At 44.9% G+C, this 21,208-nt stretch overlaps 2 protein-coding genes across 3 annotated transcripts; one reads left to right on the top strand and one right to left on the bottom strand.

Annotated features, from left to right (window-relative positions):
- Positions 1 to 287: 287 nt before the first annotated feature.
- On the bottom strand, positions 288 to 16,241 carry patl1 (PAT1 homolog 1, processing body mRNA decay factor). Its single transcript, XM_071532758.1, has 20 exons — positions 16,175 to 16,241; positions 13,671 to 13,776; positions 12,473 to 12,730; positions 11,750 to 12,019; positions 10,571 to 10,659; positions 9,596 to 9,676; positions 7,777 to 7,977; positions 7,357 to 7,458; positions 6,468 to 6,554; positions 5,888 to 6,111; positions 4,780 to 4,924; positions 4,334 to 4,451; positions 4,066 to 4,163; positions 3,383 to 3,442; positions 3,052 to 3,197; positions 2,752 to 2,911; positions 2,408 to 2,533; positions 1,639 to 1,730; positions 1,220 to 1,369; positions 288 to 841 (listed from the first exon to the last, which is right to left on the bottom strand). The coding sequence occupies exons 1-20, from the start codon at positions 16,187 to 16,189 to the stop codon at positions 820 to 822; spliced, it is 2,550 nt and encodes an 849-aa protein (XP_071388859.1). The 5' UTR covers positions 16,190 to 16,241; the 3' UTR covers positions 288 to 819.
- Positions 16,242 to 16,370: 129 nt separating this feature from the next.
- On the top strand, positions 16,371 to 20,839 carry LOC139655369 (uncharacterized). 2 transcript variants are annotated; one of them, XM_071532759.1, is made up of 5 exons: positions 16,371 to 16,508; positions 17,279 to 17,495; positions 18,297 to 18,410; positions 18,577 to 19,243; positions 19,910 to 20,839. In XM_071532759.1, the coding sequence occupies exons 2-5, from the start codon at positions 17,286 to 17,288 to the stop codon at positions 20,104 to 20,106; spliced, it is 1,188 nt and encodes a 395-aa protein (XP_071388860.1). In that variant the 5' UTR covers positions 16,371 to 16,508; positions 17,279 to 17,285; the 3' UTR covers positions 20,107 to 20,839. The 2 variants fall into 2 exon arrangements, with proteins under 2 accessions (XP_071388860.1, XP_071388861.1); XM_071532760.1 differs by having other exon boundaries at positions 16,380 to 16,508; positions 17,342 to 17,495.
- The last annotated feature ends 369 nt before the right edge of the window (positions 20,840 to 21,208 follow it).

The raw sequence follows: 21,208 nt of genomic DNA, 5'->3' as shown, positions 1-21,208 counted from the left end.
TGAAAATAACTCTTTCATCTTCCAATGAATGAGTACAATAGAAACTTGTTTCCAAATGGTTGAGTCATTTTTAATGTTACTGATTTCTCTGGTTAAATAAAAACATTATGTCTTTTTTTGTATGTATGCTCTCAAATGCAAAACCAAGTAATTATCATAGCTATGGCATTTTTGGGAATGCTTGAACGCAAAAATACAAAACCCCTGCAGGATTTCACAAAAACTGATGTATGTTTTTTTAAAATGTCACATTGTACTAGCAGTCTTTGTGTTTACCGCACATCCTTGGTGTTTTAACGTAACATGACCGTTGTAATCCAAGCCGTGCTGTGGAGTAGGAACTCGATTCATAGAGAGAAAAGCGCAGAGTCCCAGCTTTTATACAATAGAAATACTTTTTAATTTGATGGTTTATCACAGGCATCGTCGTTAACAAGATATTTAAAAATGCAGATTTCATTTTTCTCTCAGCTCAAACTGTCCATCTCTCACTCGCGCTCTCTGCGTCCCAGACGTTCACACGCACTCGCTCACTCAGTCGCACACACAAACGCACCCAGAGACTAAACACAAAGAAAAACAAAAGTGACTAGAGATTCTGCTGGATTAAAATCATTATATCCACCATTGACGCACCTCAAGAACACACACACACACACACACACACACACCACTCCCTCTTTCCCTCTCTCTCTCTCTCTCTCTCTCACACACACACACACACACACACACAGAAAGGGCTGCGTCGAGTGGGACGGGACGGGACGGGGAAGGGGGTGGGTGGGGGTTGGAGGTGGGTGACGGTGTCTGTAGTAACTTCTACCTGGACAAAGCCGAGATCCTGAGGAAGACAAAGACAAAAACATCAGCTTTTATTTTCTCACTTATTCGGACCATTTAGATGAAGTGTCAAAGAAAAATATGAATCCTCAGTTTTTCAGTGTGGACCAGCTTCTTATCGCTGAAAACCTTGTGACTCCAAATCTTTTGATTTTCATATTTTAACTTCAATTGGAGGGTTACTTGCTCTTCAATGGAAACCCTTTCAAAACCCATCGGATAACTCAAAAATTCATTGGCATCAATCTAAAAACGAGGCTGTTTTTCTTTCGTTTCTGAACAGCTGACAGTTTGGAGATAGGAGCTTTTCACCTGATGGTCACTTTATGTCACTTTGTGCGCACGTGTGTGTGTGTGTGTGTGTGACCAGGTAACTCACTGTAGCTTGTCCTGTAGCAGCTCCAGCCTCTGCCGGTCGACGTAGCGCGAGAAGAGCGAGAGCAGGTTGGGAGGGGTGAAGAGGGGAGGGGAGAGGGAGGAGGAGGGAACGCTCAGCAGCTCCCTCGTCACCGAAAACACCAACTCAGTCCTTTGGGGGGGAGGGGGGGAGGTAGAGAGGGCGGTGGGAAATGAAGTGAGAGGAAAGAAAAGGGGGAGAGGGAAATTAAAGTGAAAGGAGAGGAAGAGGAGTTACAGTTTTGTCTCAGGTACTCCCTAAACTAAAACGATGCACGCATCAACGTGAGGACTAGATGACAAAGTAGTAAGCATCACTGACACACACACACACACACACACACACACACACACACACACACACACACACACACACACACACACACACAAGCGGTGACTCACCATCGATTGTCGTCCATGAGTTGACAGTTGGGGTCGGAGCTCTGCATCCTCTCTCCTTCACTCAGGATGAGATACAGCAGTGTCACACCAAACTAGAGAGAGAGAGGCGGTTACTTCAGCAGGTCCCAAGCTTATACGTGTGTGTGTGTGTGTGTGTGTGTGTGTGTGTGTGTTATTCTGTGGTACTTAGGGGTGTATTATCATCGCCCTTTCTTTAGAAGCTGGATTTTAGTGAGCGATGCAGGGAGATGACATCCTGACCAAAAAACACTTATGTTTCTATGGCTTGTTAATTTCATATCAACTCATATTTAGTATTTATTAGGCTTACTAGAGGCAAACATAAGTCATCACTCATTAAGTGGTTTGTACATGGGTTACACATTTTTAGCATACACAAAAAAGGAGCTGTCAATCACATCTGTTTTTGGCTTCTTTCTAGATTAGACTAGAAAGAAAACTAGTTAAATAAATATATATATGTTGATAGTGAAATTTGAAAATTGAAACTTCCCATCTCTAGGGGTATTATTACCACTACCATATTATTATGGTAGTGTATACACCCATGTTATTGGGTGTACAAATTACGGAAGTGTATATATTTCCATTATCGGGTATACACATTACTTTTGTGTCTACACCTACATTATCAGGTATGTACTTTAAAATACTGTATACACCTGCTTTTTTCTGCACTTTTCTGGTCAGTGTGTGTATTCTCTTGGTCTGGAGGACTGTGTGTGTGTACATAAATCTATATACACACCTTGTTGTGCAGTACTGTGGCCAGTTGGCCCTCGCTGCCCTGAAGCTCCTGCAGCAAGTCTGTGAGGGCGGGGCTTGACAACGACTGGATCACCACGGCAACCGGCTCCACCAACCAGCACAGCACCTGAACAGGAAGGGGAGGGACAGAGGATGGAGGGCGTCAGCTGGTTTGCTAACTGCAGGGTCCACATGCAGGTCGCGGTCCGTCGGCATGGCACTTGTGTTGCTGTACCATTGCAAAGACTTACTAAAAACTATCATCTCTTCTCTCCATTTTATAGCTTTTATTTGACCCCATTTGAATTTTACTGCAGGCGAGAGTGCGTGTTAAAAGTTATTTACCTGGTCCTGCTTGTCCTTCTTGGCCAGGGCGGGAAGGTTGCGGGCAATCGCCATGACAACGGCGGCGGCCTGGGCCGGGGGCAAGAAGGGGAGGAGCCTGGAGACGAGGCGCTTCCCCTTCCTCACCGACATGATCATCACGCACTGCTCGTCGCTCACTCTGTTATCAGGGAGAGTGAGTGAAAGAGTGAGTGTGTGTGTCTTTGTTTCGCATCCATCCCTACATGTTGTCCCACTCATTGCTACAAATCCCACCCATCCATCCATTCATTCATCTATCCCTCCTTCCCTGCCTCGTACCTGTCGTCCCACTCCTTCTCCCGTAGGGAGTTGCAGAGCTGCAGGGTGTTGGTTTTATGCTGCTCCAGCAGGGTCTCCCTCTCCTCCTCCGGCGTGTGGACGAAGCGCTTCTCAAAGTCCTGAACCTCCAACAGCAAGCTGTACATCTGGAGGAGAGGGAGAGAGAGAGAGAAGAGGGGAAAAACAGAGGGAAAGCAAGGAGGAAGGGATAAAGAGCAGGACAAGGAGGCGCTTTAAGATCTGGATGCATTTCCCTCTCATTTTCGAGCTTTGATGAATCAGGTGCAGGAAGCGGTGCTAGCCATCTCTCTTTCCTCCTCCTCCTCCTCACCTTCTCCACGGTGTAGAGGATCTGTCTCCTCTTATTCCAAACCTGCTTCTCTCTCTTCTCCTGGAGGTAGACAGACAGGCAGACAGAACAGTTACTGGGAGATAATCGGACAAATAGCCGGACACAGTCACAGTCGTAGTGCCGACCAAGGAAAAATATTTTACTATATTTCGACAAAACAGTTAAAAGATTAAGAAATGAAGAAATATTCAATAAAGAAAAAGCGAGTGAAAGAATGCATTTCTATGTATTTGCTATAGCCTGAATCACACAGACACAGATGAGTAAAAGAGTAGAAAAATAGCAGCATTTTCTTTTTTCTATTTTTTTTTTTTAAGTCAGTGGGAAGCAGCACACAGTAGATGGAAAGCGATTACAGAAAATGCACTGCGCCTGCCTTCTTTTTAGAAAGTAGAGCAAAAGGCTCAACTTGCTTTTTAAAGGCGACCACATGATATGGACCCACTTTTCTGTGAGCTGACCAATCACAAGGCATCTCATTTGCTCCTCCATCACCAGAGCCAGGCGAGCAATATTGTCTTTCACTGATTTCGCCATTTTCATATTTTCCGCACAAAATGAAGTCGAGGCGGAACTTTTGTTTAGTTTTTAGCAAACGGCGGAATAGTGTGAGCACGCCCTTAGAAGAAAGGTATAAAGAGACAGAGGAAATGCGGACAGACCTCGTCATCGGTGCGAGTGGTCACCACGGCATCGATCATCTTGCGGGGGTTGTTGACGCTGGAGACTGTAAGCTTACCCAGAGAGCCTGCAAACTGAACTGTAGACAGACAAACGCACACTAATGTCAACATTCAATCGATATTAACTGCTTAACATTCACCATAATGTTTCAGTTACGGCTCATCAGAAAGGAAATCCTGAGGGGAGATGTGATGAGGATTGTCATCTGACCTGTGTGTGTGTGTGTGTGTGTGTGTGTGTGTGTACCTGGTCTGTAGGTGTGTTCAACCTTGGCGACCTGCGGAGTGATCAGTTTGGTGGTGTGCTCCTTCTTGCTGCTGTCTCTCTCTCTCTCCTGACGCTTCTCCATCTTCTCATAGTAGTTCTGCACACACACATACATACTGTGAGTCTTCAGTGAACCCCAACCACCTGACCAACTAATGACTGACTAACCATCTGTTAATACCACCGATGCTCATCTACATGTTCTGCATTCATTTCTGTGCATTTTACACAACAGTCTGTGAAACCTGCCCCACTCTGCCTTAAGGAGCCGCTAACCCACCTAAAACTACTTCATTAGTCTGGCTTTCAGTGGAGTTTTAGTGTCCCATGATGGTCTAAATGCTGTTTCAGAGGCTTTTCCACCCTGACAAGAATACAATTCTGTTGGAAACAATGAACAAACAAACAAAAGATCAATGTCCAACCTGGTAGTAGTAGTCGTCCAGGTAAGGGTCGGTACTTTGCAGTTGCATCATCTGGATCTTGGCCACCCAGTCCTTCTCTCTCTGCGTCATCAGGTTGCTGTAGGGGTCCCTGCTCCTCCGGTCACACCCCACCCTGCCGCGGTCCCTGGAGGGAGGTAGAGAGAGAGAGCGCGACGAGGACAGAGAGAGAGAGAGAGAAAGAAAGAGACAGAGAGAGAGATATGTCGGGTTGCTATAGGTTTCTCTGCTTCTCGTCCCTTCCTTTTGCCAGCCTCTTTCTCCGCACGAGTGTGTGTAATTGTATAAATGTGAAGAAAGGCAGTGCCAAACCTTCTCTAGATAAATAAAAAGGTAAAAAAAAAAAAAAAAAGCCAGTTGTGTACACAGACAAACCCCATACATCTTTGTTACAATAGCGCTGGATTATCATTTGGTAATGCAAACATCACTGAGGTTCAGGAAGTAATTTGGCCATTTATTTGTAGCATCGACATTTCTTTGTAGCGGGCTTGTATGTGGTTCCGCACATTCAGGTGGTGCTAGAACAGAAAAGGCGAGACGAATGTATAAATGGATTCGCATTTTGAAATGTAACAAAAACCCAATAAAGTGTAATTACAGCCGTAGCCCGGAAATAGACTACAAGTTCCACAATCTTGTGCCATTAAGCGTCTAGTCTGCTGGAAGAAACCAGACAGTGTGGTCAGCACTGACAACAATGGTGCAATGTTTTGTGCCAGACTGCAAGTTATGAAGTTATTTTGGGATCGACCCGATAAGCCTGGCTAGTTTGTTCATTATCTAGCCTCTACATAGTATTTAACATAGCATAACATGTCTTTTTGATATTTTTACCTCTGCCAACACTTTTCATCATCCTTAAAAAGGAGGGCACAGATCTATTCGCTAGGGTTATGACTACTAGTTATTATCATGGAAACGTCTAGCATCTGATGGTGAAAAAGCGTATTTCTCCTCTATACAGATGTTGAAACATTCATAATCAATGACAACTACAGTCACAACAAAATGTTTCCCAGAGCCGCCATATGCCATCCCAGCTCTATTAGCGCACACACACACACACACAAAAAACGCGCTTCCTTACCCTCCTCCTCTGCTCTGCATGCGCTGCGTGAGCAGGCGGCGGTGCTGCGGGTGGAGGTGGGTGGTGTTGTGTCGGACGGGCGGGGTGTGGTTGGGGGGGCCGTGGGGAGGCGGCGGGCCCATCCGGTGGCCGTGCGGGGGAGGGGGCCCCCCGAAGAACGGCCTGAAGCCACCGCCGCCGGGTAACAAGGGAGGCGCCGGACCGCCGCGGGGAAAACCTGCCACCTGGAGAGAAAGAGGGAGAGCGGCATAAAAAAAACAGCAGAGAGAGAATGATTTGTTCCAAAATGCATATATATATAGTGTTTCTGAAATGAATTCCTCAAATATTCCTGGTTTCAATCTATTTTATTTATATTCTTTTCCTGTTCCTGCTGCATTGACCCCATTTCCCCACAGGGATCATTAAAGTTTCATCTTATTCTCAAGGTTATCGCTCAAATACATCCTCTGGTGTGACTGTATTGCTATCTGAGGTCGTTAGATAATAATAATGCAACTAATGACTGGAGCGATACTGAGGATGAGAGATGTGAATTGAAAAGAGCATGTGTGTGTGTTAGTGTCTTCTGTGTACTAACCTGAGAGTTGAGCAGCTGGGCCCGTTGGATCTGAGACAGGACCGGACCGACGCCGGGAGGGAACGGACCGCGACACAGAGGAGAGTTCTGCACACACACACACACAAAGACAAAGAGAGAGAGAGAGAGAGAGAGAGAGTCCGGATCGTAACACAACTTGGAACCACGACAGATGAGAGGAATGCAATCAGTTACCAAGAGAGAGAAGGGTGAGGCCTAACCGGTAAGTGGTGTTACGGACGAAAGAGTGAACATGAGAGACAGAGGGAGCTGCGGGAGAGGTAGAGGAGGGCGAGAGGGGAGAGATTGTTTGGGAAGGGATGAGGGATAGAAAGGGAAGAGGGGAAGCACGGAGGGACAGAATGACGAAAACGGATGGAGGATAGGGATTGATTGACGAATTGAATAAGCTGACTGCTAGCTGCAGCACCAGTGGTGCAAGGATAAGAAGAAAACACAGCAATGCTATAATGGGATATGGCTGCTGACTGGAAATGTCACTGGCAAAAGATAGGCTATAGATAAGAACTGACGCAAAATACCGGAAGTACTTACATCAAAAGAACTATTGACAATGTAACAAATAAATCAAAGGTCTAAATTGACAGATTTACAGTTTGAAAGTGTTCACAATTTACAGATCAGTTTAAATTACATATGTTGGATATGAAAAAAGTACATTGTTTGCTTTCCAGACCCGATGTGCAAGCGTGCATCGCTAACTATTAATGGTCTGGTATAGAGACGGACTAACGGGTACAGAATGTGTCGCAAATCAGCTGACCACTGAGCCTGAGAAAGTGAACAGAGTCCCGGCGACCAGCCTGAACCGGTGTGAACGCAAAAGCGACAGAAACTGCGGGGCGGACGGAGGAGAGGGAAGACTCACAGCTATATTGAGGAGGGTGTTGGGTGACAGACGCTCGGGGAAGGGAGGAGGGTATCTGTGCTGGACCGGGGCTCTCACGTGAACCGCCGTGGGGTGGTGGATCTACAGACACCGACACACACACACAAAATAACAAACACACACATACAGATTGCACGCACACAGAAGAAGAGGGAAAGGGTTAACATTTACACTACAAACTACATGGGGATAGGTTTCACAAACAACTACATGTCAGTATTTCCTTCACTATAACAGTATTATATACAAAACAGCTTGGTCTCAAAGCAACACTGCTCATCCTTAGGGTTAAGACAAGGACAATTACAGTGACTGTCCATTCAGTTGCTTCAAGGAAAAGGGCAGAAGAAAGAATACAATCAAACAATGAGTGGAGAAAATAAATTGTCCCCCATTAACCTGGTGATTAAGGGCGTGGCTCATTGGCTGTTTGGGCGGAGTCCCGATAGGCACCGCCCTCACCGGAGGGGAGCCAATCACAGGGGAGGAAGACCGTGGCGGAGGGACCCTCTCTGACAAGTCCCGCGCCTCGTCACTCCTAATTGGAGGAGGCCGCTTGGGAAGGCCCACCTCCTTGATGATAGACATCAGTGGACTATCCTAGAAGAGGGGTGGGAGAAAAGGACAAAATAGAATGAGAAAACTACAACAAAGTCACCAGCTTAGTAAATCCTATCCACACTAAGTCTATTATATAGCAAACATCATCATGCTCCATTACAATTTCAGCAAACCACATGCAATTTATACTCATTCCCAAATGTTGACTAAATTTACCACAACAAACAGCATTGCAGAAGTTTTTCTAGCATTTTAAACATGCTGCTTGGTAAACCTTTTTCAAATTCAGTACACTGAATTACTAACTGATTAACACTATGTGTGAAAGGGAGAAATAAGAGTGACATATGAAAAGCAGGGGTCACACTGATTTCCATGTTGGCCTTAAATGAACAATTCATACAAATGTTTTAAACAGAAAAGTAGGCTTTTACTCCTTCCCGTCATTCAAGAGAGGCAAGTATGAAACTACGGCAGTTTTCCAGGAATCTGTCAAGTCTGACTTTGGTGAAGTGACAGGCCGGCTATTAGGTTGAGTCCAGTAGTGAGGGAGTAAACAACGCTAAAAAAAATGTTACTTGAGTTCATGTGCGTCTGTTCTCTTCTACCGCTTTGCTATGAGCCAAAACAGACAGGCTGGTCCCAGCTGGTCCTCCCATCGCTGTAGTTCTGCACTGTTTGAAGCCACTTAGGTTCAGGATTCCTGCACGTCTTTGCTTGTCACGGTCCATGACTATTCCCTGACATATTGCACAATTTTCATGACAAATATTTGCCTGTGTCTACTGTTTAAACATTGTATTTTATTTTTGTTAAATTGCTAATATCAATACATCAGGCCTTCTATTTGGTTCACTACCACTTCACGGACTTGGAAATGTGTTACTTGGTATATTACTCCTTCGAAAAGACTACTATTCCATCAAAATGCTAGACAACAGCAGCAGCCAAGCTTGACATTAATCACTTTGCCAACTGAAACAAAAAAAAATTAAACAAAAATCCAGATGACATTTCAGAAACTTTTTGGATAAGCAGAATATTCTTAAGACTGTAGGAACCCTGTTTGTGGTTACTATTATTCATTATTAGGTGTTTGAGAGGCTCTGTGGGTTTGTTTGTTCGTGTGTAATGCGTTTTGCAATGCGCACTGCTTAGGATAATTACGGTATGCAATGTTCAGGCAGCACAGAGCCCCAGAGCTCTGCCTTAGGGAAATCCAGCGTGCTCTCGTACACCAGGCGGTACGGTAGAAGTCAAACAAGCGTCAACCAACTGGAGTCTGGTGCGCTGTACATCCACATACCGGGAAGTGCCTCTGTGATTTTCTAACTGCATTAGCTAAGTCAACACATGAATTAAATATTTTGCTCAGCGATTCTCTTTGTTCCAACACTGTGCTGCCACAGCACTTTGGTGTTAGGAGTTTTAAAGTCACATAGTTACGCTCACTCCAATTATGCAAACGTGTTGCAAAGCACAGTGAAAACTTTCCATTTCTGCTTTTCCTCCTGCTTTTTCTCAAAGTACGATGACCTCAGTTTTGAACCAAGTTCTGTTTCGAACCAAACCGAGAGTTCGGTCAGACATGGGAGCCCAGTGTTGTGAAGAAAATACGAACAGCTGTGTGAACACTGCGGAGCAAGTGTCCCCTCACCTCCATGTGTGTGACCAGTCCAGGGGTGACACTGACCGGCCCAAAACCCATGCTGTTCTCCCAGATACTGTGAGAATTCATCTGAGAGAGAGAGAGAAGTGAGAGGGAGAGAATGGAACGATGAATTGGAGTGTCCTCGACCGAAGAGATTCTAGATAAAGGAGCCCTACATAAACGTCACAGAGGTGATCCGGTCGCTCGGCCAGCCGGTTACACACAGCACATATTTGACAACATGGGTTCAAATCCGAGGTGGGACTTCTACCTCTATTCCACCTATCCTGTTTCACACGTCACTGTCATAAAAAAAAACAACAACATACTAATTCAAAGTGGGCACACTAGTGTTCCAGACAGGAGGTAACAGTGTTGTTTACCAGTCAAGCCTGAGAACCCACTGTTGAAATGAAGCAATAAGGGATAAAACATAGAAATAAGACACTTAAGACAGGACAGGCCCTAAACGAAGTGATTTCACGTGTCTTTGGTTGTGATTTTACCATCCCAGACAAAATTTTCACATCATGGGCAGATGTTTTGGTTGTGAATGACAGTAAGCAGGCTTGGGTGGTTTAATGTGATGTGGCGGAGGACCGATGATGAAATGCTCCTGTGTCAAGTTCTGGTTTTATGTCATACTAATAACTTTATTTAACTCCACTGAGTAACCAACACATACTACATACACATACTAGTGTGCAGCTATGGATGCAAACGATAAACATGTCGAAATGGAAAAGAAGGCCGATGGCTGGATGCAAGACTCAGCCTTGTCACACAGCATGACAACAGAACGAGCTGCGTCTCGCGCAATTGGACAAGGCTGGTGTCAACATTTAAGCTTGGGTCCTATTGCTTAATCTGACAAGGCGATAAACACAATAGATGATCAAAATAGCACCGTTTGCAGCGAGCTTACAACGAACGGGTACACAGGATAATAGATAAGACTCAGACGGCCAGTTAGAAACCAACCTGGCCCATGGGAGCGGTCCCTCTGCGCAGTAAGTGCTGCTGCTGTTGGTAGCTTAGCATGGACGGGGGAGGAGGGCCATGAGGGAGGACTGGAATAGAGCAGAGTACAGTAGAAGAGCATAGATTACAATACAGCGCAATAGAGCTGTGTACAGGGCAGGGCAGCAGAGTAAAGCGCAGCGGAGTGTTTGATGTGTCTGAGGGGAATTCAGTTTCATAAATGACACCTAAAAAACTAAAGAGGGTGCATGAAACATACAGTTTACATAAAGCTTGGGTCTATATGGTCATTACATTAAAAAAAAACTAGCTAGATACTGCCTTCCGGTCCTCGAGGGCCGGTGTCCTGCAGGTCTTTGTTCCTCCCTGATAGTTAATCTTGGTCTGTAGGAACAAAAACCTGCAGGACACCGGCCCTCGAGGACCGGAATTGAGTGCCTAGGAGCCTGGCCTACATCACACTGGCTAGTTTCACCTGCTCCCGTATGTTTCACCAATGGAATTACACTGCATTCTTGTCATATAAGAAAGGGCTTCCTACTTGTAAAATCCTGTTCACGGCAGTTTCCACATGGTAAATAGTACCCCGTTTTTTCTGGCTGCCTGACTCCACTAACCAATATCAATACCAGTAGTCCAGAGTAGGGAATGGATCAACAATTATCATCACAAGCCATGTGATCCCAATTCTGAAAATGCCATGGCAGGACACAAATATAGGGTGGGTTTTACATTTGTTGCTTCAATTGCAATGTTTGGTTTGCTGTAAAACATGAACTCAAATGTATCATCACTAAGTTCATGTGTGAAAAGGCTGATCAGGAGCAACTAAAGTCTACAGAAAACTTTGATCATGGCATCTCGTTGGCTTCAAACGAGTAATAATGCGTTAACACTTGCTTTTCACCAGCAAGTCTTTCATATGTTTACTCCCATTTGACATGTGCACAGCAGTGAACCCAGTGCTTAGTAGGAGGAATGCAAAATGGCCATAAATGTAAGCTGAGACATCACAGGAAAAAAAGGGAATATAGCATATCATTCATCATCATTACTATCACACCCACAATCTTTACTATGAACACCATCAATAACATCATTAACAACTTTGTCATGATGCTTCCGCCTTGGCCAGGTCTCTAAAGCGGACATCAGCACCGCCACCACCCTTATCCTCACCTGAAGCAGAGGGCCCGGCAGGCAGCTGGTGCTGGGGGAGATGGGGAGGCGGGTGAGGGTGAGGGTGAGCAGGATGTGGGATGGAGGAGGGCAGGGGCAGGCTTCTGGATCGGTCTAGCCCCGGCAGAGCGGCTAGGCCGGACCCTGGCGGGCCGGGGGAAGGGCCGGGCGCCTCGGCCGCCCCGACCCCGGCGATGGCCGGGTCGGCCCCCAGGATGAGTCGGGCCAGAGACTCGGCCAGGTCTGCTCCCCGTCCTCGATCCTCAAGACCTGGGGGGTGAAAAGACAGTGTTAGTGTGGATATTTACACAGATTTATTATTATAATCATCATCAGGGTGGGAAATAAACTCCAATAACTGCCAATTGCTTTACCACCAGCCAATGTAAATTTTGTTTGTCCAGTTTACCAGTCAGTTCAGCCTGTTACCAACTACGATTTCGGACCCCGAAACCATAGTTGGCAACGGGCTGAACTGATTCCACTCTCTTGAACAAAAAAAATAAAGTCTAGCTGATTGGTAAAACCAAAAGCGGTTAGTGATTTCTGAAATCTACCAGCCATTGTGCCCAGAGGACAAGAAAAATGAAATACTGTTTACAATAATTATATATTATGATCGAGACAAAACACAAATAATTGGAAGAAGCAGAGAAATAAACAGCAGTTACGAGTCCAGAAGGCCTCATTGCCATCAACATTACACTGATCACCGTCACTGACCTGGCGGAGGCAACCCAGAGGAAGCGGAAGACGAGGAGAGGTTCAGCGAAGGGAGGGAAGACGGGAGGGGGAGACGGCCGGCGGGGGGGGGGAGATGGATGGAGGATGCGTTGCCTGCTCCTCTCATAGCCGACTCTCCTCCCATCCCTCCTCCTCCTCCGCCACCTCCACCTCCTCCTCCCAGGCCCAGCCCCGCTCCAAGCCCGGCCCGTTCGTCGAGCTCGGCGAGACGCTTGTGCTCCTCCTGCCAGTCGTCATCTGGGGGAGGCAAGGAGCCAGAAAGACAGGTCGTCACTCACCCTGGCAATGCGTCATCCGCCTTCAGAGACCTTCAACCTCTTAACACTCATTCTTGGGCCTTTTTTTTTTTCTTTCCCCTCTCCCTCAAAGCTTTGGCTAACTGGTTCAAAGGTGATTCCACGGTCACAGCGGCGTGCGGTCGGCTCGAGGGTGAGCGACAAAAAAAAAAACATGGCTCTGAGTCATCGGCTACATCAAAGTGGCCTCTGAGTCTGCGGGACCTGGCTCATTCAAATATGCAGGTTGACTAAGACCGTACCTTGGAAGCGGCTCATAAAAACGCAGCTCAGCTCATAAAAAAAAAAAATGATGGGTCGAAAAAAAGAAAAAAGTGAAAAGAAAAATGGAGAAGAATATTATATTCCTGAGGACAATAAGAGTACCTGATATGTGTGAGGACTATTCGGGAGAAGTAAGGACAGTTTTTGGCCTTAATAATTTTAAAGGAAAAATCCTCCCTCTGATATTCCTACACTGTTATGTGTCATCAATCTGTGATGATCAACGCATTCTGCATTCCATATTTCCATATATGTGTTGTAATTTACTTTTCTAGTGTGCCGGCTTCCCTCAATCTGCCTCGTCTGCGCCAGTTAGCGATTTCCTACATTTCCCAGAATGCCTTTCCACAACTAAATAGTTTTATCTCCACTGATGTGCACATGCTTGGCTAAGAAATGACAAAAAAACAAGGTGTGCCTCTAATATCTCAAAATCCCCAAAATCTGATGCAAGTGCTTTTTGGATGAACTGAAAGTTGTTCATCATTTCTTAGATCAGCTTCTTGGAAACCTGAACCATCCATTTCAAATTAAGTTTTTATCAGTGAGGGTTGGAGCACTGATTGTGCCAGACCTCACGAGTACAATAATACAAACGTGTTTTATGTGTGACTCACCGATGGCCCCCGCTCCGAAGGTGTCGTCATTGAACTGATCAATGTCATCTTCTTCCTCTACCAGTCCCTCCTCTTCCTCCTCCAACGTACAGTCTTCATCCAGGGACTGCAGAAGAGAGAGGGAAGGGGAGGGGGGGGAGAGAAGAAAAGAGGAAGGGGAAGGGAACGGATGGAGGGAAGGGGAACAACAAGAGAGGGGGGGGGGGAGGGAAGGATGAAGAGAGGTGGCGGGATGAAGGAACGGGGAGGGGGGGAGCGGGAGAAAGGACACGAAGGGAGGCATGGTAAAGGAGCGGGGGAATAAGAAATGGACGGAGGGAGAGAGCAGAGGGAGGGAGGAGGCAACGAGGAAGTGATAGGAGAACGGGTAGAGGGAGGGAGAGATAAACCAGAAAGGACAGGCGGTGAGAGAAAGGGATGCAGAGGGAGAGAGACATAGAGAGGGGAGAAGAAAGAGGAGTAAGTATGCCATTATTTGACCCGACAGTCTATTTGTGCTGAAAGAAATGGGGTTGTGAGGGGAATACAAGAAATGATGCGGGCTAGTAGAGGAACGCTCTTTACAAGCAGCCTATACAAAAGTCTGTAATGCTGTGTTTGGCACAGCTGGGGAAGTTCACCACCTCCAAGGTAAACGGATCGGACAAGGACCGGACAGTGTTGTCTGAAGCGCTTGCACTAGTGCAGCTAAAATACACACCAGACCAGCGGTGCTTATGTATTGACATAAGGAATTCTCCCAAGGTCATGTGTTCAGCTGTTTTGAATGCTTGCCTCTTAAGATCGGTTACACATCAGCCCCATCACTGATGGTCAACAAAGGCTGGAGTTACACGGGTAGAAAAAATACAACAGTTTTCTGTTTTTTTCAACGAGATACGATTCTCTCTTCGCAGCTCATCCTAACTGCATGGAATCAAATCTTTCTCCCTTTAGACAGCCATACAGAGATCAAATATGTGCCTAAAAGGGCTCAGAAAACATTTTCATGTCTGTATAAATGCAGCCAAAACCATTTTCCGGCACTTTTTTACTACTGATATCTGGAACCAGCCGCAGAATTCACCCGATACAACTGTTTTTAATGTGCCAAGACTTGATTGATCCACATAATATCGCTCATAAATAATGATCCATGAGTTAGTGATCAAACTCTTGTCTGCTGGTCATTCATGAACCCACACAGTGAAAGGGTCATCTCTACCACAGGCGTGATTGGTTCGAGTGACTCCTGTGTAACTCTGTAGACTTAAGATACACAGGGCAGGTCTTTGGAAAACTGATGGGCAGCAGTGGTCAATTCCTCCCCTCAGCATTGCTGCTTTAACCCCAAAGGTGAATAATCTAATAGCAATTTCCCATCAAACAATTGCACAGATTTGTCCTCTGTCTCACTTTGCTACCCCTTGTGCAAGTATCGCCTACCTACCCCAGATTGCAAAGTGTCTCCCTTTATGTTTCTTAAAATATATGAGACCTAAACTGGGCCACGGGCCTGAACTTTGTGGATCCCTACCTTTAGGGAATCATGCAACACAGACTCAAATTGGACTGGAAAAGTGCATGTAATCCACTACCTATCCGTTGCTTCTAATGCCACGGAACGGTAACCCAAAGCAATGCTTATCATAGTGATTTAAACCATTTTTAAAACTAGTTGGTATGTATGAGGTCATATGGGGTCTTGAATGCCGTCCATGTAATCAATCAGTCGCCTAAGATAGCTAGCTCAGGTTAGCATGATAACATTACAGCTGAGCTCTCTAGTGCTAGGCTGATCCGCTAGTTATGCAAGCACGTTTCACAACGTTTGATGTAAGATTTGAAGAGGTTCAAAGGCAATTACAGTGAAACATAAGACCAACTTCACAACTGAATTAAACGTGAACATAAAAAACAACAGTAGACCCTATCAGAATATGGGTCTGCGTGACTGGGCATGGTTTGTCACCGGACAAACTACAACAGTGCAAGACCTCCACAACGGAACTCGATACTTAAAAATGTTACATTCAAGTGCAGTCGCGCCTTTTGAACAATCCAGTTTATATAAAATGACTCAAGACATTTGAAGAAACGCAGACAGCCTACGGGCAGCGAGACCGTCCGTTAGCCACAATGCTAATGCTGGCTAATGCTGACGTTACATCACGCAAGACCCACGTTGATAGCGTGCCGTCTAGCCTTAGCTAGACCAAATTGAGTCTGGACATAACGCGCAACACACCCTGGTCTTTCGTTCCTGAGATTAAAATAGTAAATAGTAAGCCTAGCCTGGTCACCAAGGGCAGAAATGTGTTTACCCTACCGGGGGGCTCATGCTACGAGGAAAGCACGGTGCTTCACAGGCCGCCAACCGAATTGAAATTGGCAGTCGCATAAACAATAGACAACATTCGCCACAGAAATCACACGCAAACACGAAATGCAACCAACTCTCAATGAAACCTCAAAAATGGTACCCAATAAAGAAGCTGAGGGTTTTATTGCAGGTATTCTCTCACCTGAAATCGAAACATCTATCTTCTGGCTTTCAGGAAAACAGCGAGTCTCCCAAGTGCATCGGGAGCGAGGCGGCGCGCAAATTACGCAGCAACGACGCTCACGGGAACGTGCGAAACGCAACGGCGTGAACGAGCACGCAACTGCAGTGCAGGGTGAAAGGGTGAACGCTGCTTGCTTCCGCGTGCTATTGACAAGAGTGCGTATGTAGTGACAAACCAAGCTCAGTGGGAAATAGAACACTGGAAAACGAGTAAATAGAACTGGAACATGTTCATTCCTCTTAACTTGACGTTAAGGGGACGGCGAGCATTGAAGTCGTGTCAACAAGTGATGGTAAAAGTGATGTATTTCTTTAATATATATTATTGTTTGGCATTTGATGTGAATAATTCCAATTGCTGTTTTATTTTTTTACGATTTGTTTAGCTTTTAGTTGCACTCATTTGGGTAAATTATTTATAGCATCCGTTGCATGACTGATGCACATTTTCTGCACCAAGTAGTCATGTGCCTTTTGATTTCTAAAATAAAACAACAGCCACCAAACAAACTTTTGTTAGAGTCATTTTGTTTGTACTACTCATGGAAGTAGGCTATTACTACTTCGAACCAAAGGCAAATGAATGTCCAACAAGTCACATTCTAGGACTTATGTATGTATGAAGTAGTAATTTATGAGGAGACCTGAAGGCAGCATAGATCTAGTGGATTCATAAACAGCTTCATAAAATATGCTTCCAGTTTAGTAATTTCAACCTTTGCTTAAGATGAGGTTCGCAGCTAACTTGCAGGCACCATTTTCACTTTAGCCCAGAGTAAGAAAACCTTTGATTTGATCAGAAAGAGGTGATTTCATTTCCTGAGAAAACGAAAGTAATATAATGTCACGTGACCTGCACCTGCGCCAACAGAGTTCGCAAGAAAGGGACTGAATTCTAAAGTGCTGGCATGTGTCAACTCAAGTGTGTGTGTGTGTGTGTGAGTGGAAGAGAGGGTTGGGGTGGTGAAGAGGGTGGCTGTCCTCAGTAACACATCTCTCTCTCCCGTGGTGTTTTGTGTGTATGACTGTCTGATGTATGCGTACTTACCTGCATGCCTGCAAGTGTTTACATGTATGCCAGTATCTTTGTGTATGCATGTAAGTGTGTGTGTGTGTGTGTGTCCAGCTCCACAATGGTTCAGTGGCAGCTCAGCACTCCGGAGCACCTGATGCATTCAGGTTTCGGCCGTCCTCGTCCACGACACGGTCTCCAGCTTCTCTTCTGGTTCGCCAATCACTGTGTGACCTGCGAACCCAGTAACCTGGTGGTCGTCATGATGGTAAGACAATATGAGATGAGATGAGATTAAGAAAAAAAAAAACATCGGCAGCCAGAGACACAATTAGATATACCAACCGATATACAGTGTATCACAATAATGTTTAATAGTTTTGGCCAAGGACATTTAATTGGTCAAATGAACTCTTGTGGTAAGCGGGAAGTAAGTTAGTGATTTTCCTGCTTCCTTCTTTCTTTTATTCATATGTATTTACATCCATAATATCTTCATGCACTGTGATTATGGGTATATTCGGCTTCACATCATACCTAGCAGCAACACCGTCTTACCCTATTATGGCTATAATATCAGTAATGAGCTTCTTGGTCAAGACAGGGTGATGTCAGTGCAGTAGGACTGTTTCCAATATACTGTATGTAAGTAGGGCTGGGCAATATATCAATATTATATCGATAGTGTGATATGAGACTAGATATCGTCTTAGATTTTGGATATCGTAATATCGTGATATGGCATAAGTGTTGTCTTTTCCTGGCTTTAAAGGCTGCATTACAGTAAAGTGATGTCATTTTCTGAACTTACCAGACTGTTCAAGCTGTCTATTATTTGCCTTTACCCACTTAGCCATTATATTCACATTACTGATGATTATTTATCAAAAATCTCATTGTGTAAATATTTTGTGAAAGCACCAATAGTCATCCCTACAATATTATTGCAATATCGATATCGAGGTATTTGGTCAAAAATATTGTGATATTTGATTTTGTCCATATCACCCAGCCCTATATGTATGTAAGTGCTACTTTTAGGTAGAGTGATCACAGTCTATTGCCACAGTTGGTGTCAGATTGCCAACCAGAGAGAGGTTTCTACGGGTTCCACCAGTTTGGCAACATTGAGGAGCTTCTGCCCGTATTGAGGAGGCCAAAGAAACGCAAGAGTGGGAGACAGGTTTGTGGTATTTTTGTTTGTTTCTTTCATTTTAAGTACTCAAAACCCTCCAACTACCATATTTCCCTAATTTCATTATTGTCCATCCATCCATCCATCCACATCCCTCATTCCTCATCCCTCCATCCATCTCTCCACTAGCCTACCTTTCTCCCTTTCTCCCCAGGTAGCCTACTTTGAAGTTGGCAACCTGAACACAGAAACCTACCCAGCTTCAGCCAACCTTCCGGCATACGTGAGAGAAAATTATGGGCTGCGGGGCTCCCGTCGTAAAGACAACATTGACCGCATCATCATCAGTTACCAGGTGAAAACCAGGGTGGTGGAGATGGTGTACGTCACTGAACATGACACCGCTGCGTCTGGGAGGTTCAGCCCTGACAGGACCCATGAAATCAGCCCCGAACTGATCCGAGCCCTGCAGAGCCCACAGCTAGAGCTCACCACCTTTCTCATCCAGATGGGCTACTATGGAGATTTGGAGTTGGTTCGTGTTGGAGATATGGGACAGATACACGACCGAGGACCTTCAGCTCAGCAAATCCTTAACATAGTGCAAAGCCACAATGGATCCTCAGCCAGAAGACAGGAAACAGATAACCTGAGATTCTTCTCAGGAGCCTTCAACCATCATATAGATGTCAATGTAACACCGTACAGCTATGACCAACAAGTTGCTAACTACTTTGTCAATTTAACAACCTCAGACTACAACCAACTTATGGCTGCCTATGGTCTAGAACAACATGACTATCAGAGATTCAGAGCCAACATGGGACCAAGAGGTTTGGTGGAAGCCTTTGTGTCTGCATGGGAGCGGTGGTCTGATCCAGGTAAATAAATTGGATAAAGATATTATCAGTAATGGAACAGAACTGGGATTCTCAAGCGGGCCAATCCCAGTTCTACAGGAACAGAACTGGGATTGGCCTGCTTGGGTCGCTTTGTATTTCCTTCTGCCTGTATGCGGTTAATGTCCACCAATAGTGAAGGCAGACACGGCGCAGATAGAAGAGAGACGAGCCGAGGAGGTTCGCAAATATGTTCATTTGTGCGACACATCATACCTTAATTATAAAGACTACCAGATATCACTGAATTTGTGGTGAGAAATATCCCAGAAGATGGGTTTTAGAGAATGTAAACACTACCACTTCTGTTATTACTTCTGTGGTAAGAAAGCACGCGACTGCCATGTACATCTACGCTGTGGCCCCTTGTGAACCTCTTATGCCTTGACCTTTAATTATAGCGCTCCATTATGCCAATCAATGTCATTTTTAACCTCTTGAACACTGTACAAAGATGCATCATCCCACTAAGTATTGTCAAAATTGGACCAGTGGGTCTGAGGTATCATATCCGATGAACAGACAGACAGATGGACACAGCGTGATCCATACCCTCCCTCCAGTTTCATTGCTTCAATGAGTAATGCTGCTAATAATGATAAGCCTTAGTGTGATGCTGCTTGACCCCACATGATTTTCTGCCCCTAGGGTCTGATGAGGAAGTCAAGAAATGGAAGAAACGTGGCATCAGAATTGTCACAGCCGTCCTCGGCGCTGGAGCTATCTACCTGGCAGCAAAAACTTTCAGCTGGCTGAGGAGCTGGTGGAAGATGGACTGGAATGGTCATCTGAGGGTGACTCGGTTTAAACTAAATACACCTGTCATGCTGGATTATGTGTACTAGATTGTATATATTTGGTTTTTAATTGTTTTTAAATCTGTTTTCTTCTAATAAAGAAAAACATAGGAAATAACAACAGAAAACCAAAAGGCCAAGGAAAAGAGTCTGTTAGAGCCTCCACCCTTTGGCAACCCATGATCAAATCCACAGGTCTGTTTGTATTGAGTCCACATTCTCAGTCCTTTGCCCACAAAAGGTACTAGTCCATTCCAGTCCAGAACCTGTTCCTCTCTACTTCAGCCACAGTCACATCCTATTCATTTGCAGCCCATTACTTCATAGAAATTACATATTCAGGCAGGTGTCCTCATTCAAGTCCTTTGTCCATCCTCCATTGCTTCCATTATATCTTCAAGTTTCATTCCTACTTCACATCCCAGGCCTCAGACCAATTGTTTGACATTTGTGGCTGTATAAATGATATAGGATGTTTTTTTAAGATGTGATGTTGTATGTGATTATAGATTTTTATATTTGATGTTGTGATCTTTTATCAAGTTGACAATTGTGTAAGGTCTGGCTCCACCTTGTGACCTCTTCTGTAATTACATTATTGATTACGAATGCCTTGAACACATGTTGCCAGTCACTAATAATCAATCAACAGGTAGAGCCTATCCATGTGCTGGGTTTCACATACAATGATGAAAGCTCTCAGTCAATAGCTGAGATGTGTCAGCATGTTTGCTGACACATTGATCTTTGTTTTTTGTTTTTTTACCTCTGAATTAAAGTACACTGAAATGAAGACTTGAAGTGTCTCTCTTCGTGAATGGAGTGGCTTCATCTTACAGGAAAAACCTGAGTGGAGAAACATAATGAAAGCAGATGCTTCCATACAGGTGGACTGCATGATACAATTAAGCAATTAACATCCTATCATGCTCTGTGGCATGTATAAAAATGGTGAGCAGGCCCAGCTGACCTCGAGGAAATTATCTAAGTGACTTTGAAAGAGGGTTCATCATTGGGGCATGGATGGCAGGAGCTTCAGTCACAAAGACTGCTCAACTGGCTAGTGTTTCAATAGGAACAGTGACTAAAGTGGCATCTGCATTTAGACCTGTGGGAAACACATCAGTAAATGGGGTCGGAAATTGTGGTG

The sequence above is a fragment of the Centroberyx affinis genome, unplaced genomic scaffold (assembly GCF_046629955.1).
Source record: "Centroberyx affinis isolate AG114_WGS23_722 - 3 ecotype Tasmania unplaced genomic scaffold, CSIRO-AGI_Caff_v1 ptg002241l_1, whole genome shotgun sequence".
NCBI lineage: Eukaryota > Metazoa > Chordata > Actinopteri > Beryciformes > Berycidae > Centroberyx > Centroberyx affinis.
This window is presented reverse-complemented; position numbering and strand designations above follow the sequence as displayed.

Coding starts and splice junctions, on each gene's coding strand:
- patl1 (XM_071532758.1), bottom strand. Junction 4,925..5,887: donor ATGCAGAGCAGAGGAGGAGG/GTAAGGAAGCGC, acceptor ACCTCCCTCCAG/GGACCGCGGCAGGGTGGGGT. Junction 1,731..2,407: donor CCACAGTACTGCACAACAAG/GTGTGTATATAG, acceptor CTCTCTCTCTAG/TTTGGTGTGACACTGCTGTA.
- LOC139655369 (XM_071532759.1), top strand. CDS start 17,286: ATGTATGCCAGTATCTTTGTGTATGCATGTAAGTGTGTGTGTGTGTGT. Junction 17,496..18,296: donor ACCTGGTGGTCGTCATGATG/GTAAGACAATAT, acceptor CTATTGCCACAG/TTGGTGTCAGATTGCCAACC. Junction 19,244..19,909: donor GGAGCGGTGGTCTGATCCAG/GTAAATAAATTG, acceptor TTCTGCCCCTAG/GGTCTGATGAGGAAGTCAAG.